General features: G+C 34.4%; 1 protein-coding gene across 1 annotated transcript in view; it reads right to left on the reverse strand.

The window, feature by feature from the left end:
- LOC107044015 (probable serine/threonine-protein kinase yakA) overlaps positions 1 to 15,051 on the reverse strand; it is a 26,131-nt gene extending 11,080 nt beyond the window's left edge. The window contains exons 1-4 of the mRNA XM_015265743.1: positions 15,030 to 15,051; positions 12,349 to 12,483; positions 9,592 to 9,704; positions 5,089 to 5,496 (exon numbers count right to left, since the gene is read on the reverse strand). Coding sequence (XP_015121229.1) covers positions 5,089 to 5,496; positions 9,592 to 9,704; positions 12,349 to 12,483; positions 15,030 to 15,051 — 678 coding nt within the window. The remainder of the gene's footprint in view (positions 1 to 5,088; positions 5,497 to 9,591; positions 9,705 to 12,348; positions 12,484 to 15,029) is intronic.
- Positions 15,052 to 16,531: the final 1,480 nt, after the last annotated feature.

The following is a 16,531-nucleotide window of genomic DNA, read 5'->3' on the forward strand; positions in this document are numbered from 1 at the left end:
GTAAAGTATTTTTAATTGAAAAAAATTAATTATAATAATTACAAAATACAATTTTTAAAAATCATTAAGAATTCGCAAAAAAAAGAAAGTTATAATTATAAAAAAATATGATACAAAACGTAATTGAAAAATCGGAGAATATTTTATTTCCATTTTCTTCAAATGTCACATCACCAATAAACTCCTCCTCATCAGTAAATAAATTCTCCTCACTGCCTAACTCTTCATCACTATCAGGAATTATACGATTTTGGCTCATTTTATCTGCTTCGAAAATCACCTTTTCATTTTTCAGTCATTCCATGTATTCACTATTCAGAGGTTAGATTTCCTTCCGTGTTATTCTCTTTTAATAGGTGATGCGCATGCGTGTCATGCGTTATTTCGGGTTTCAGCTGACTATAGTCAACTGAAAAGTAGCGGGTTTCAAGCGCCTACCCACACTCAACTGTTAGAACAGTGGGTTTCAGTTGAGTGTGGGTAGGCGCAAATCATTTTATATGATACGTGCGTGTAACCGCATGGGTTTCAGTTGACTATAGTCAACTGGAAAGTAGCGGGTTTCAAGCGCCTGCTTTCCGGACTAGTTGCGTAATGTACTATTTCTCACTGGCCCATGACTTTGTCGTAGTTTGTATTTTTTTGTTACAGAGATTAAGGGATGCAACGAGGATCGATTGATGGGGAATTTAATTCTCCGTCACACCCTCTGTGTTTCATTCCTTAATATTAATTAGCCAGCAAATGAATCACCTGAAAAACATTAAGAACATGTTGAGGACGAGGAGGACATAACTTCCCCTCTGAAACTATCCCTGTGACAGCCGGACTGCTACTGCCGAGTTACCCGCACAGGCAGTTCGCCCAGCCGTCAGATTTGACCGTGGCGGTATCCCTCCGTTGGGGTCGAACTACTTTTGGCTTGGGGTCAGTCCAACCCCGAGATCTGAGCCTCTTGGTGCTTGCCTCTACTGCTGTTAAAGGATATAACCAATTACGAATAGAAGAAGATCTGAGCCTCTACTTTAGTCAATCCTCTTTGGCTCTAGCGTTGCCGAATTCACTCTACACTGCCCGGGCGCGTTTAACGAGTTTTCGGCAACGTCGCGCAACAGGCAATTTCATCCAACATGGGAAAAAATAATTCATTTGTTCGAAATAATTTGTTTTCTTTAGGAATTTTGCGAAATATGTTATTCTAAAAACTACTATAATTCTTTAGACACTTCAATTGACAAAGTCAATTTTTTTTATTTTTCCGGTTAGCCTGTCAATTGTAATTAAAGAAAAACGACGCACAGCGGGCTTTCTTTCATATGGTAACCAATCTAGCAGTACCTAAGCGGAGGGTATATATTTATTGAGGTCCCAGGGACCACAGCGGGCCGTAATCCAATTAATTCATCTATCTTAAATTAATGTCTTCCATATTCATCTATTTTTAACAAAATTGTCAACACTGAAGGCGATGGAGTGAGATTCAGCAATTTCTCGAACAACTATTAAATATTTTTATTTTTTCATATAACATTTATTTAATATCAATATATGAGCGGTTCAGCCAAGTATTAATACGAATACTTGAAAATTAGAATTTTTTTGAGGCTTTTTACACAATTTTTTCAACATTGGAAATACCGTTTGTGTTGATTAGTCATGGAACCCTCTGAACTTCCGAAGAACCTTGAGTGTTTCATAATTAGACTGTTCACTCTACATAGGGTAATACTAAAATGGAGGGCCCACGCCATAATAAAGTATAAAATTTGAATATAATTCGGGCTTTGTGGAGTTCATACTAGTTCCATTCCTGTCATGAAAACTGGGCAGTGCGAAGTGCTGGTGGGGCTTGGTATTAATGTCTTACCACTCACTTTTGAATTCAGTGGTTGAAAAAATATTGAAAAAAGTGGAAAGTTCCCCTTCCTTTTTTGGATCTGAACGCTTTTTTCCCGCTTTGTGGAAAATTATTTTGGGCGCGATAGGGCAAGAAGTACAGAAGGGGAGTACAGTCGTAGATGATTGCAATGTAGGCATCAAACGTCTTGAAATAANTGCGTTATTAGTCCTTTTCTTTTTTTTTATTTCTACCAATTCCATTGGTAGTAAGCTTCCGAATGGATCCGTAGCAATTCCCTGTCCTTGTGCCAGGTATACAACCGTAACCAGATGCTACAGGATGTCTACACTGAGAAAAAAAATTATTTTTGCCAAATATCCATTTACTTGAGAGAAGGATTTATTTTTTCAAAACCGTATTTCTCCGTTCGAGTCATTCTTAGGCGAACCCCATTAGATTAAAATTATGTCAATCATATTGCTTTAGAAAGTGATCAAGTTAGTTATGACCGTGAGTGAAATCCTTCAATAATTATCTACATTAAAAAATTGATCGAAATTCTTCCCTCTAGAAAATAAGAAATTTAGGAAAAATAAATGATCATTGGAGGGATTCTCAAGTAAATGAATATTTGGCAAAAATAATTTTTTTTCTCGGTGTACAGGAAGATATTCAATCTTTTAATGAAATAGATTTGTACAAAAGGTTAAATATCTCCGAAACTGCTCGGCCGATTGCGCCTATCCAAAATGCGAATCTCCAATATTGTAAGCGTTATAATCACACCAAATTTCAACTTACTATTTTTATTTTTTCTCAAAATATCATGCGTACACGAATGAAAAAATTAAAAAAACGAAAAAACGGGAATATCTCTGTATGGACGGGTATATATATTTTGATTGATCTAGATAGAGGCCATCGAAATGAGTATTTTGAAAAAAAGAAATATAGAAATCGGTGGAGTAGATTTTGAGATATTGAGGAAAAACGAAATTTAAAGAAGTTATTATATCTCAGGAACTACTGGACCGATCGGGCTGAAAATGCATATCAAAGTGAAGCTTAATCATGGCTACCATGAGCCAAAACTTCAGAGTTTTATCGATAAATTTCACCGTATTTTTGATATGTTGAATTGTCAAGTTATAACATACATACATACAGATTTATACATGACCCTGAAAACATCATTTCTTCACGTTTCATAACATTCTAGACCATTTGCCATCAAAATTAGAAAATCGAAAAATCTCTCAACTACAAGGTTTTCATTCGGAAGCAAAAAGGGATAAATAAATGGCGAAAAAAGATTTAGAAAAGGATAGGAATAATAAAAGAAAAGGAAGGACATTACAAAAAAGCAAAAAACAAAGAATAAAAAAAGGTTGAAAAAGGGATAAATAAACGATCAAAAAAGATTTCAAAAAAGATATGAAAAATATAAAAAAAGGACATAGACATTACAAAACAAGACGAATATTCTTGAATAATTGAAATTAGGATCGGTTGACTCATTATTGAGATATTTAAAAAATGAGATTTACATATAAAGTTGAATATCTCAGAAAGTAATTATCCGATTGAGCCTATTTTCAATACGAACCATTTTTACTGCTAGAGACAACTTCATGCCAAATTTCAAGTTGATATCTCCATTTTTGCGAATGCTAGAGTGCGAACAACGATTTTAGATTAAAAAGAGAAAAATCGAAATATCTCGAAAACTTTCTATGAACGGTTATACATATTTTGATTGATTGCGATAGAGGGCACCAAGAGGAATATTTTGAAAAAAAAATGAAATCGGTTGAGTAGTTCTCGAGATATTTAGGAAAAAGCGTAAAGAAACAAATGGCTATTTCTCAAAAACTAATTGACGGATCCAGCTGAATTTTGACATGATGTTAGTCCCAAATGATTCCAATAAACTGACAAAATTTCAGATTTTTTGGAATAAATTGTCCCGTTTATTCGTTAATTTTAAGAATAAGTGACCACCAAGTGGACACTATCACACACAGACATGGTCCCCAAACTTCGTATTTTTCCGTTTCAGACCATTCTGGATCGTTTCCACGCAAAATTAGCAAAAGTGAAAATCGAACGAATGCAAAGCTTCCATTCGGAAGCAAAAATTAATCATCAGATCCAGTTCATCGTTGATATTATCCATTGTAGTGGCAAAAGGAGAACTCATGCTGAATTTCAAGTTCATATATCAATTTAAAAAATAACGCGTGCGAACAAGGATGTTGATCGAAAATAGAAAAAATTGAAATATCTCTAAAATGTAGTATAGATGGGTATATATATTTTGATTGTTTGAGATAGGAGACATCGAGGTGAGTATTTTGAAAAAAAAAATTGAAATCGGATGGATAGATACTGAGATATTTACGAAAAACGATTTTGATACAGTGTTGAATATCTCCTAAACTAATCATCCAATTCAGTCCATCTTCAATCCCATCCATTGCAGTACTAAGAGGCAGACTTGTGCCAAATTTCAAGTTGATATATTCATTTAAAAAATAACTAGCGTGCGAACAAGAATTTTGAGCAAAAAATGGAAAAATTGAAATATCTCAGACAAATTTAGTATAAACGGATAAAGATATTTTGATTAATTGAGATAGGAGATATCGAGGCGAGTATTTTGAAAAAAAAATTGAAATCGGATGGATAGATTCCGAGATATTTACGAAACAAATGGCTTTTTCTCGAAAACGGTTGGACCGATTCAGCTGAACCGGTGCACAGAGTTAGTCCACATTTATAACTATAATCTCACGAAATTTCAGATTTTTTTGAATTTTTTTAACCGTTTATTCCTTCGATTTTCTAAAAGTTGGCCATCAAGTCGGCCAAGTTGACCATGCGCACATACAGACACAGTCGTCAATCTTTGTATTTTTACGTTTCAGACCATTCTACATCATTTCCACGTAAAATTAGAAAATCGAAAAATCCATGGAATACAATGCTTCTATTCGGAAGCAAAAAGGAAAAAAATAGGAACAATGGTAAAAAATGAAGATACGCTCCTGAAATCAGTAGAAATAGACCAAAAGATGAAAATGTCAGACCAAAACCAAAGTGCTTAGATCCAAAAGTGGAAGGGGAACTTTCCACTTCAAAAAGCACCCTCTTTAATATCCTTGAGGCAAAAGGATCGGTCGTGAAAAAGATCGTCTCTGTATAGAATATGGGTGAATAAGTTTAGTCTATTTTGGATATCAAATCACCTGTATCCGTTTGGTCTGTAAATTCAACATTTGTTGCTGCTCTACCAATTTTTGCTTGTTAGCAACTGCCTGTTGCTGCTTCTGCTCCTTAAGAATTTGCACAGCCAGTGCGTCCTGATGCGCTTTCTGCTGCTGACGCAGATTCATCTCCTGTAGAATTTTCTGTTGTTGCATTATAGTTTTTTGTTGTTGTAATTGGACTTGGTGCTGGCGCATAGCCGCGTCTTGTAACGCAGCTAGTGAAGGTGCTGGAATAGTTTTCAAGGCCGTCGAGTTTTGTTGCACGACCAATCTCTGGTGCTCAGGCTGCGGGGCCATTGGCCGCGATGCTCCTGGTGGTAGAGGTTTGAAAGGTGGGACAGCTCGAGTGCCTTGGAGGCCTTGCCGAGGATCACTATTTTGGGAGCCCTGAAACGTGAGGACGATTTATAGTAGCGCGCCTGGGGCTGTAGGGGAAGCCGATTCGGTGAATGGGACTATATTTGTTTCGAAAATTTACTGTCAGAGTATTTTCTATTAACAAGCTCCCGGAAAGGAGAAAAAACTGTAGGAAAAATTACGTTACAAAACGTAAAAGTAAGCCGGAATACTCGTTTGAGAATTTTTACATGAAAATACGAAGAAAATGTCAAGCGAAAATAGCTATTTTCGTCACAAGGCCGAAAAAAACTTTTGTGATGAATGTAAGAGTTGCAGAACGAAGCGAAGCCGAGAAATGCAATCCCACGAGTCAGAAAAGTTGTTTTCGGCTGAGTGGCGAACATAATTTGTCTTCACAATGCCCGTAAACGGCGTTTACATGACAATAAATAAACAATAAATGTCCATAAATGATATTTACGTAGATTCATTTACGGACAGTGTGATGAAAATAAATTTTCCCTCTTGAGTTTTGGAAATTTTATGGATTGAACGTAATTTTTTGTGATAGTCCCTAAAAATTCAAGCGGGGAACAGTGATTACGGCGAAGTAATAGCGATGCGTCACAATTATGTTAAACAGTGTAATTTCCATGTGGTTTCCATGTACTTTTTAGGTAACTTTTTACTCTATGCGCGACTAGTAAGGAGCATACTAATTTGTGAAAAGACTCGCGCAGGATTATGATGTATTTTTTCGCCCGTACATGCCCATGTAGGATTTGTCGATATATACAATACGGCCAAACATCGGTCCAATACCCGGCCGCCGAACATCGATGCCCGATGAAAAGCCAAACATCAGCCCAATATGTGCTCGCCGAACATCGGGGTTCTGATTAAAGGCCAAACATCGGCCCAATATCTGCTTGCCGAACATCGGGGCTCTGATTAAATTCGGAACCGACTTAATATTTGTAGGCTATTTTTCGAATAAATGGATGGATAGCATGCATCTCTCCTCTCTCCTAGTATATAGAATATAGATATAAATACTCCAAATGAAAGCCTAAATATTTTAAGAATAGTAAATTAATTAATTAAATGTGAATGTATACTGATTTCGAATTAATGAGATTATTCGAAATCATGAAATCACTTCTCGTGACGCTTGAAATTACCGAAATCATGGTGTCACTCAATTATGGAGTGAGTAGCCCTTTGAACTCCGTCAAGAAATTGACCAGTTCACCCTAGTCGCGTTTCCTATTGATCGCTTTTTCGCCGATGTGAAGCCTTCCCCAACTCCCTACTACTCACCACTCCTGAATATAAACATAACGATTTTTTCTTACACGTTTCGCATTTCCAGGAGATCGTAAATATAAAATACTCCAATAGTAAATTTTCGAAAAACTGGGCGCATGGTAAGAGTAAGGAAATATAGTCGCATTCGGTAACAATTGTTCATGACAAATGGCCTTGATTCACTCTCGAGAGTGAAAATTCGAATATCCAATTCCTAATTTCGTGTTGGATCTCGACGAATTTAAAACGATGAAATATATACTTGAAAACAAAAATGGAGAAAGGATTTCGTTAGAGATCAGCAGGGAACTGCTCAAAGAACATGAGTTCAAAAGACCGTAAAAAAGTGAATGTTCGATTTTCACATTGATTTGATTGATATGAAAAAATACGTTAAATTTATAGTTTCTTAAGGATATTGCATTATAACAAAAAAAGATTGGAAACTTTCTGAGCCCTGTTCCCCCAACCTTCGAGGTACATAGATGACAAATTGGTAATAGCATGAAAGGTCATATGAATGAAAGTTACGAAGAATAGCTATTAAAGCCATATAGAATGAAATAATGAAGACAACTATAGTTTTGGAATAAGAATATTTTTGTTTAACGATTTTCACGAGCCAATAAGGCGATCGAGTTTACTAATGATGCAATCGATGCATCTTCTGGCAATTTAAGGGGAGATTAATATGAGTTCTAAAAGTCGAGGGCTATTGGAATGAGATTTCTCATACATTGAAGATCGATTATATATGTCTAAAAATGAATAATTAGTGCAAAAGAACTAATTGTTTATTATTCGTTTACCACGCAAACGCTTAATATGTAAAAAATAGTCCGAATATGTAAAAAAAATAGTCTTAATATGTAAAAAATGCCCTCCAATTTTTGAGTTACAGAGGTTTTTTCAAAACTTTTTCAAAAGTTTTGGAAAGATATGTGCAATAATAATTACGAATTCGTTTTTTGAAATTCAACTCCTACACAGCTAATTTCGTTATCACTTTGATCAAAATTGCACCATTCATGTAAAAAAGGCCGAAAAATATTTCGGAAAGAATCGAGAATATAGTTATAATATTTATAGGATAATTTTTCTGCCTGTTTTACATGAATGGTGCAAATTTTTATATTACACAAAACGAAATTAGTTGTGTAGGAGTCGAATTTCAAAAAACTAATTCGTAATTGTTATTGTACACGTTTTTCCAAAAATTTTGAAGAAAAAATCTTTGTAGCTCAAAAATTGGAGGTCCTGGACTATTTTAGACATTTTAAGCGTCAGCGGAGCAAACGAAAAATCAACAATTAATTTTTTTACACTAATTATTCGTCTTCAGACATATATAATCGATCTGCGATGCATGAGAAATCTCACTCCAATATTCTACGACTTTTAAAACTCATAGTAGTCTCCCCTTGAGGTAAGGTAGAATGGTTCAGTAGGCTCCCATTTATTTGAATAATAAGTTTGTGGGAATTTCACAGACTGTTGCCTTCGAGCATTTTTTAACGAAAGGCAATCAGAGAGCTATTGGTATGACTTCCAAATGTTCGCACCCAGTATAACAGTAGTTTCTATTGGGATTTCTCAGCAGACATTTGCAAAGTTTATTCTGCTCTATTTTTTCATCTTTCATTGAAAAACTAGAAAAAGAAAGCTTGAAAAATTTTCTGTTATGAAAATGCTACATGAAAAATGTCAACCAAATGAATTGTACCCGAAAATACAAAACTACTGATTTTTTTCTTATAAAATGTTTTCAATCTTATTACTATTCGTGGCGAAAAATACGTGCAGCAAAAGTTGTAGCGTTTTCATCAAAAATGAATAAGAGGCTCGTAGATTATTCTCTGGGTCCCTTTGTAAAGATCCTAGGTTTTTCTCATTATTCTTTTTTATTACAGTAGCAGACGTATTCATACGTCTGTTATTATAGTAAGTAGACATTTGCGCGCGGTTTCGCGCGCACTCGTCTGTTTGTTATGAAAATGAAAAAATCGTATTTATTAAACTTCATATACTCATAGATGTTTTATAAATATTGATAATGACTTGAAGAGAATTAAGAGAATGAAGAGTGAAACACCAATGAATCATTTTTAATCTTCGATTACTTCTTTTTTTTTTACTTTTTAAAATAATCTGATTAAAATCTGTAATTGTTGAAAAATGAGAGGAGGGTTATGAATTGATTTCCCAGAAAACTGAAAAAATTTGTTGAATTCTTCGGAAAATTCCACAGTGTTCCAGATAACCGTAGCTCTTCAAAGATTTGTCTCGAATTATTTGGGAAACCGAAGAATTTTCATGAATATTGTAGAATTTAGGATTTATGTATGAAAATCTGAGAAGCAAGAATTGATCATTTTTGCGTATGATAAATATGAAAAAATTAAAATTTGGGAAGTGAAGAATAATTTGTGTGTTAAAAAAATTTAGAAATACTATGTTTATTTTCTCAGAATCAACAATTAGGCAATTTAGATATGTTTTGATATAAAGATAAACTTCACACATGAAAAAATGAAAAATATGACGCAGAAGATTTTTTTGCCATTTGAAGAATTTAAAAATACCGGGGATTTTTTTACGCGACTGTTCACGTGACTCATTGACCAATCAAAATTGAGGGTAGCGGTCAGGCAGTTTCGAGATATTTCGATATAAAACAACTTCACGTTTCTTTTATCTTTAGTAAATAGAATAAAAAATAATAATATATATAATATATAATATATATAATAATAGGATACGAGTTGAATCAATCGACTTGAACGGGAAAAGAAAGATTAATTTATATAATTAAATCCTAATTAATTTTCTCCTTACCCCATTTGTTATTCCAATGAAATTTGCTTGCCCAGTTTGCACACTCCTTCTCTTACTCGATTCTAGGTTCGACAATGATTCTCGAAATCCGAGTTCATCACCAACACTGAGCCCTGCAAATCATGTACAGCACTATTGAATAATCCAGTAAATTGTTGTTGTATTAAGATGAATTGCGTGACTAAATAAAACACTCAGTATGCAATTTTCACTGTGTCATCACAACAATGAGTAAATGCATGATGATGATCGCAGGTCAGTTCTGCTTTTTCTGCTAGTTTTTATTTGTGATTTGGATGCGCATATGATGCATGCTGATGTAATATTGTAACTATCAATACTCGAATTGGGTTAAATGGAATGAATTATTAATAATTCGTTATAGATTCTCATTTTTTGTAAGTAGAGATAAAAGTAGGTTGAGGTGACCAGTGCTTGCAATCGAATAGGTATGTACAGTGTTAGTAAATACTACGTGGAAGAGGTAAATAATAAGTTGTATTCATTAATTTAGCTGGAAAATTTGAGAATTCCGTAGTGCAGTAGTGAAAGGTAGTAAGTTGAACTTAAAATTGCTGTGGTTATTTCGGATATGAGTGATTTTTAATGTAAATATCAAAAGACCCTCTTTTAGTTAGAGTAATTTCATTTTTAAAAATCTACACTAATTCTCCGAAAATTATTCATTCTCGAAATAATTTCATCCAATGCGTTTCATTATTTCGTTGCTTTGTTTGGATATATTCATCCAATCAAACAAATTGAATATGTGCGGTCATTGATGTATAATTAGCTCAATAATTAATAATTTTCGAAGAAAACTATTTATAAACTTGGAAGGAAAATTAACGAATAAATTTATTCAAATTAAAAAGATATGCAATAAATCATTTGTGCAATCAGCAAAACAAATAGAACTGGTTACCCATTCGTGTGTTCTCTATTCAAAGAAGCAAATATGGATGTTGTAATCACATATGCTGATGAAATTGACCTCCTGGTTCTTGACACATCGCATATAACATAAAAAGGACACGACGAGATAAATTTGGGACAAGCTAATTTATAGTTAGATTTTTTTAATTAGAAAGGTCATTTTCACTTTTCAAATCTGCGTTGTAGCAAATATGCCATGTACAGGGACTATGAAAAAATTGGCCTTGAAGCTATAAACGAATATCGTCGATGCGAGGGTTCAGCTGCTTCTCAGCAAGCCTCTCTTACAAGGAAATGAATTCAGCATTTTTCGTCAAGAATATTTTGTAAACATCTAGAAAATTGGTGGGTTTGTTGGAAAATGTCTGAAAAAATTTTATTGAATTTCTATTGGGTGTTTAGTAGAACATTCTCCAGCTTTTCTCCGCGTGTTTTTCGATAGCAATGTTCGATTGACAAATTTTATTTTAAAAATCCATAGAATTTGATTTTTTTTTACCTTGAGCCATTCAAAATTATTGGAATATTTTCTGAAAGCTCCGTTGCAAACAAACGACGGCGTCAAGTTTTGCAGGCTGAAAATCCTGAATGCAAAGCACGAGGCATATTTTTTTTTTTGCAAAATTTGAGACACTCATTTGTCGGCCGGGAAGCTTCGGATCTGCCCAAGCAGAGTGCAGTATTACGCTATTTGACAGTTATGTGGTTAACCATAGGTGTAAAGTTATAAGGAAATATTCACGGGGACTTATCAAAAGCTAAGAGGGAATATTCACTGAAATTCTGATCTAGATGTACTCCATAGCATCGAATGTGCTCTGATTGGTCCGAATCTGATGGCCAAAAATAATTAATAGAAATTGTTCTGCCTAAATTTCCCATTTTTTTGGTCGATTTTTTTAATGAGTCGAAAACAATGGAGTTGGAAAAACTTAGAAATTTCTAGGGATTTCTGTAGAAAATATCTCAACAGAAAAAGTTGTATGGAAATATCAAATTCTATTGAGTTTGTTTATAAAGTAGTTTTTAATAGACATTTTGCATTAGGATAAACTCATGGAAAAGATGCGGAATTTTTCAACAGAATCAGCGAAAAATTAATAATTCATAGTTTTTTTATCGTTCGATGTTTTTTTTCATCGAAGGTGGCTATTTTTCAAGTAATTGTTGAACAAGCATTGATGTCCGACCACAGATGAAAATTCAATGGAAAATACGCATTTGCGAGAAAAATTTAATGGCTCTCACTTGGAATTCTATTGAACTTCTATTGCTATTCTATTGCAATTCTTGAAAAGTCTAATAGAATCTCATTCAAAGTTCGATTTGATTGTTGTCGATTTTTATCGAAAATTCTATAATTATGGTACTTTTTCATAATTCTATAAATTTCAATGAAAGCAGATATTCTTTTTCTTTACAACTTATTCTATCGTTATTATTTTATCAATGAGAATGTTTGGACATAAGGATTGCAAGTGTTCTTTTTTGAAACTTCTTATAAGAAATAAAACAAAATACGGGGGAAAAACTGCAGTCTTATACCTGAAAATTTCTATTAAAGAAATTTTCAGAGCATAGTTCATGTAGAGAACTGAAATTTATTGACTTTTTTCAAATGAAAAATAGGTATGCTAACTTTCGACATTTTCCACTAAACTCGCTAATTTCAGAAATATTAACAAAATAGTTTGTCTGAAATTTTTAGGTTTTCCTCCTTCACCATTTTCACTACTGCAATCTTTTATACGCCTTTTTTTGATGCATCCTCAAGTTAAAAGCTGAAGTTATTGTCATTTTTGAAGTTAGTCGGACACTCACCGAGGCCGACGTAGCCCTTGACTCCCCCGAGATTTCGGACCCGAAAGAGACCGGATTTTTTGAAGGCACAGTTAAGTGTGAAACCAAACTCTGATTCCAGGACACATGTGCCTGGTGTCTCTCGCCATGTACATCCTAAAAAATATCTTCTTATATTGCTGAGAATATTTTATGATTGACTTCGATCCTCGGTTGTTAATATTCATCCTCTGTGAGGTGTCTCTGCTTCGAAAATTGTGTTATCAAATAATTCTACAATGAAGGAGATAAACTTGCAAAATAATGCCACATTATTCAGTAAGCATTCCCGTATTTTGTCAGCGGAATTATTCCCAGACAATCCTCATTAAGTTTCAATTATGTTAATTATGTTGCTCTAGAAGATGATCATGTTAGTTATCCCCGACCTCGAGTGAACTCGAATAAGAAATTCATAAAAAATGAATAATCATTGGAGAAGTTCATGTGCAGCATAGTCATCCTCTAGAGCAACATGATTGTTATAATTGAGACCTAATCAGACTCGCCTGGGAATGACTCGATTAGAGAAATACGATTTTGAAAAAATAAATGCTCTCAAGTGAATGAATATTGGGGACGCTATAAATCGCTGCGATGTCTGGTGGGTATCGTTTGCACTAAAAAAAATGGCCGTCCGATGGTTTATCGTTGGTACTTCAATCAATTACTTTGCAAATTCTCAAATTTTTCTAAAATATGATACCATGGGAACTTCAAGTACAACAATTGAAAACAATACAGACATGAATGAGTCGAAGAGGAACTACTACTATCAGCTACAATGTGAGGGTTTGAACAAGTTTGAACGAGTAAACCATCGGTCGTTCATGTTATGAGGGCGATCACCACACCACCATCGGTAAATAGCGGTCCCAATTTGGTAAAAATAAATTTTTTTCTCAGCGTAACCCTCTAAGGTGGAAGTCGGACTTAATAGTACTTTTTTCACCTAAATAGGGTGAACCAATCGCACACGCTTACTATCCCCACTACGTGGCAGCAAGCCCTCGGCAGCGTTGCCAACCTGAACGTAGGCGATTATGGCACCAACGTAACAAAATTATGGTATTTCAATTCAAATTATGGTATCCACGTTAAAAGTGCCTTTTTCGGAGAATTGAAATGAAACACACAAAATCATATTTTTTTCTGTTCTTTGAACACTCTATCAAACAGAAGAAATAACTAGGAGCGGTACTGCCGCTGTCTGGAAGGATAAACTGGGTGGAGAATAAACATAATCGAATACAAGCACACAGTAAAATGTAAATATTTATAGCTCCTGGATTATTCTTGGCTCAAATTCATCTCATTCACCACGTCAACAATGAAAAAGTGGAGGATGTCTATCTGGATGAAGTTGAAGAACCAATAGTTGGGTCTGATCATGATGATGAGGAGGAAAATCTTGATGTTAGTCTGAATGAATAACGCCTAGATGCTAGGGAAAGAGAGATTGATGACGAGATTGACCAATAGCTCATCCAAATACAAAATGATTCGGGATTCCGTGATCAGTTGCCAGATGACGAGAGATTCCCGGATGATCCATTGGCCGAATAACGAATTTAAAAAAAACAAACATTTTTCGTGGTTTCCCCGAAACAAGAAATTATTATAAAATAAGGGATACCATAGATCTCTCTATGGTATGTGGTATCAGACACACGAAGAAAAATATTCAATAAAAATTACGGAACAATTCACATAATCCGCAATGGAGGATCGTTTTCCGGCAATTTTTATAGGAATGGAAAAGAAGAAATATGAAACGTTCAGTGAATTTTCAGGTTCATCACCGAACAAAGTCCGACATTGTCACGTAATTTTTCCCGAAGAAGTAAAATTTTACAGAAACTTGCCGACTTATTGTATTTCCAGAATGAAAAATTCTTGAACGTTCAACAATTTTTATGAAGCTGGTGAGTTATTTCTACGTTCCGTTCCGTAAAATTTCTCAATAGTTGGGGAAAAATTACGGAACGACTTGTTGTCCCCACAGCGGTGAGTCATCAGACGGGTGATCAATTTTTACGGACCAAATCGTAGAATTTACGTGGCGATTCGTATAATTTCAGTTCCGACTCACCCTTTTTATTGNTATTCTCAGAGATAAAATATGTTCAATTAAATTTTTATTTATTTCATTAATAAATAATAATAATGATAATAACAATAACACTAATAAATAAATGGACATTTGGTAATTTTTTTCTCAAGATCATTTGCGTGNATTTTACTTCGCTCACGGATTACGTTTCGAAACGTAATTTTTACGTTTTTTTTTGGTAATTTTTATTGAATTGTTCTCTCCGTGCAGTAACGTAACAGTACCGGTTCTAGGGCGCCACAGTTCTCCCGTACAGTGGAATTAGTTTATTCTGTTTCAGACTCTTATCTGTTGAGGCGACGACTGGGGAGCGATTTTGCTCGTTTTATGTCGATATAAAATCATAAATTTCAACCAATCCTAGTTGAGTATTCCGAATCCAGGACTGTCATTGGTTGAAATTTACGATTTTATGTCGACATAATACGAGCAAAATCGCTCCCCTATGTCGCGGCTTCCACCATGCATTGTAGGCTACACCCCACAGAGATGGTACAGAGTGGGGGTAATGCCCATTCACGTCAGAGGGTTAAGAGCCGTTGTTTCTTACGACTTCCGCTCAACCTCCCCATTTCTAAAATGGTTATAATATAATGTGATAATCTTCCTCCACTACTTCATGATCCCGAGTGGAAATTCCGGTCAGGTCTTGATCAAGTTTGGATCAGGTTAGACCTGACCACTGATCAGGTATTGATCAAGTTGACGGATCCGGTCTTGATCAGACATGTTACGCCTCCGACCAATCCGGATTTGATCAGGACGAATGGATCCGAACTTGATCAAGTCAACTGTATGAAAACCAGATGACTTGTCTGTCAGTATCAATAACAATTATCAATGATAATTATTCCAAAACAAAAGATAATTTAATTCTTTCACCGTAGGCCGTATCTCTTAATGAATCTCTACTGTTATTAACTCTGAAAAAGCTTATTATTTTTTTACCGATGCTGGGGATCGAACCGGGGACCCTATGATTGCTAATCCTATGCCCTAACCACTACGCTATCATGTTATTACTATTGAGTAAACTGTACATTGCCTATATGATTTGTATCGGGGTATTCGTTGAATTTAAGATTATTCCTGATCTCGCGGATGTGCGTGTATATTCTCAGAGATAAAATATGTTCAATTAAATTTTTATTTATTTCATTAATAAATAATAATAATGATAATAACAATAACACTAATAAATAAATGGACATTTGGTAATTTTTTTCTCAAGATCATTTGCGTGTGTTTGATACTCCTCTAATACGTATTTACGGCATCATCATCCCTCCCTTCTGTACATTTGAGAAGGGCTGGCTGTTAATTAAATTGATTAATTAAATTAAATTCATTAAATTAAATGAATTTAATTCAATTTATTTTAATTATAGTATAATGATCCTTTTTAAAGATTGAAAATAATTATTGATAATGATTGATAAAACTTAATTTGAATAGTAAAATAATAGTTAATTAAATTATCCGAAAAACCTATTAAATTAATGTCAGGTGGAGCGGATCTGAATCTGATCATTTTCTCTTCAATTGACCCCTTTCAAATGCCGATCATGGACATCAAATCCGGAAAAGTCAAAATGAAAAAAAAAATGGAAAAATTCAGGGAAAAAGTATTTGAGTATGCTGCATCCCTGAAAATGTTTTCAAAATTGTTCCAGATCTTGCGTTTCAGAAAAAAATTATGACTTTTCAGTGTTATTGTATCCTCTCCAGCTGTAAGGCCGAGGTTATCGCACTCTAAATTCGAAGGTATTTTCCGAGGCCTCTATAAATAATGTAAAATATTCTGCAGAACTATCAGTTTGGAAAAATGAAATGGCTACTTCGTGCGACATTGCCACTATTTCTATGCATTCTTATACAATTTCGATAATTACAAAGGAAATTTTCAAAAATAATGCAATGCGCGTAACTGATTGCAAAAAAATCAATTAATTCACGAAAAAAATTGAAGCTTAAAACTTCAGTATTATAATGGAAAACTTCATTTGAAAATTTGAATTTTTCGTGTTCAGCGATTGAATAGGGCTCGATAAC

Source organism: Diachasma alloeum, unplaced genomic scaffold, assembly GCF_001412515.2.
Source record: "Diachasma alloeum isolate Michigan unplaced genomic scaffold, Dall2.0 Dall_scaffold_00661, whole genome shotgun sequence".
In the NCBI taxonomy this organism is placed as follows: Eukaryota; Metazoa; Arthropoda; class Insecta; order Hymenoptera; family Braconidae; genus Diachasma; species Diachasma alloeum.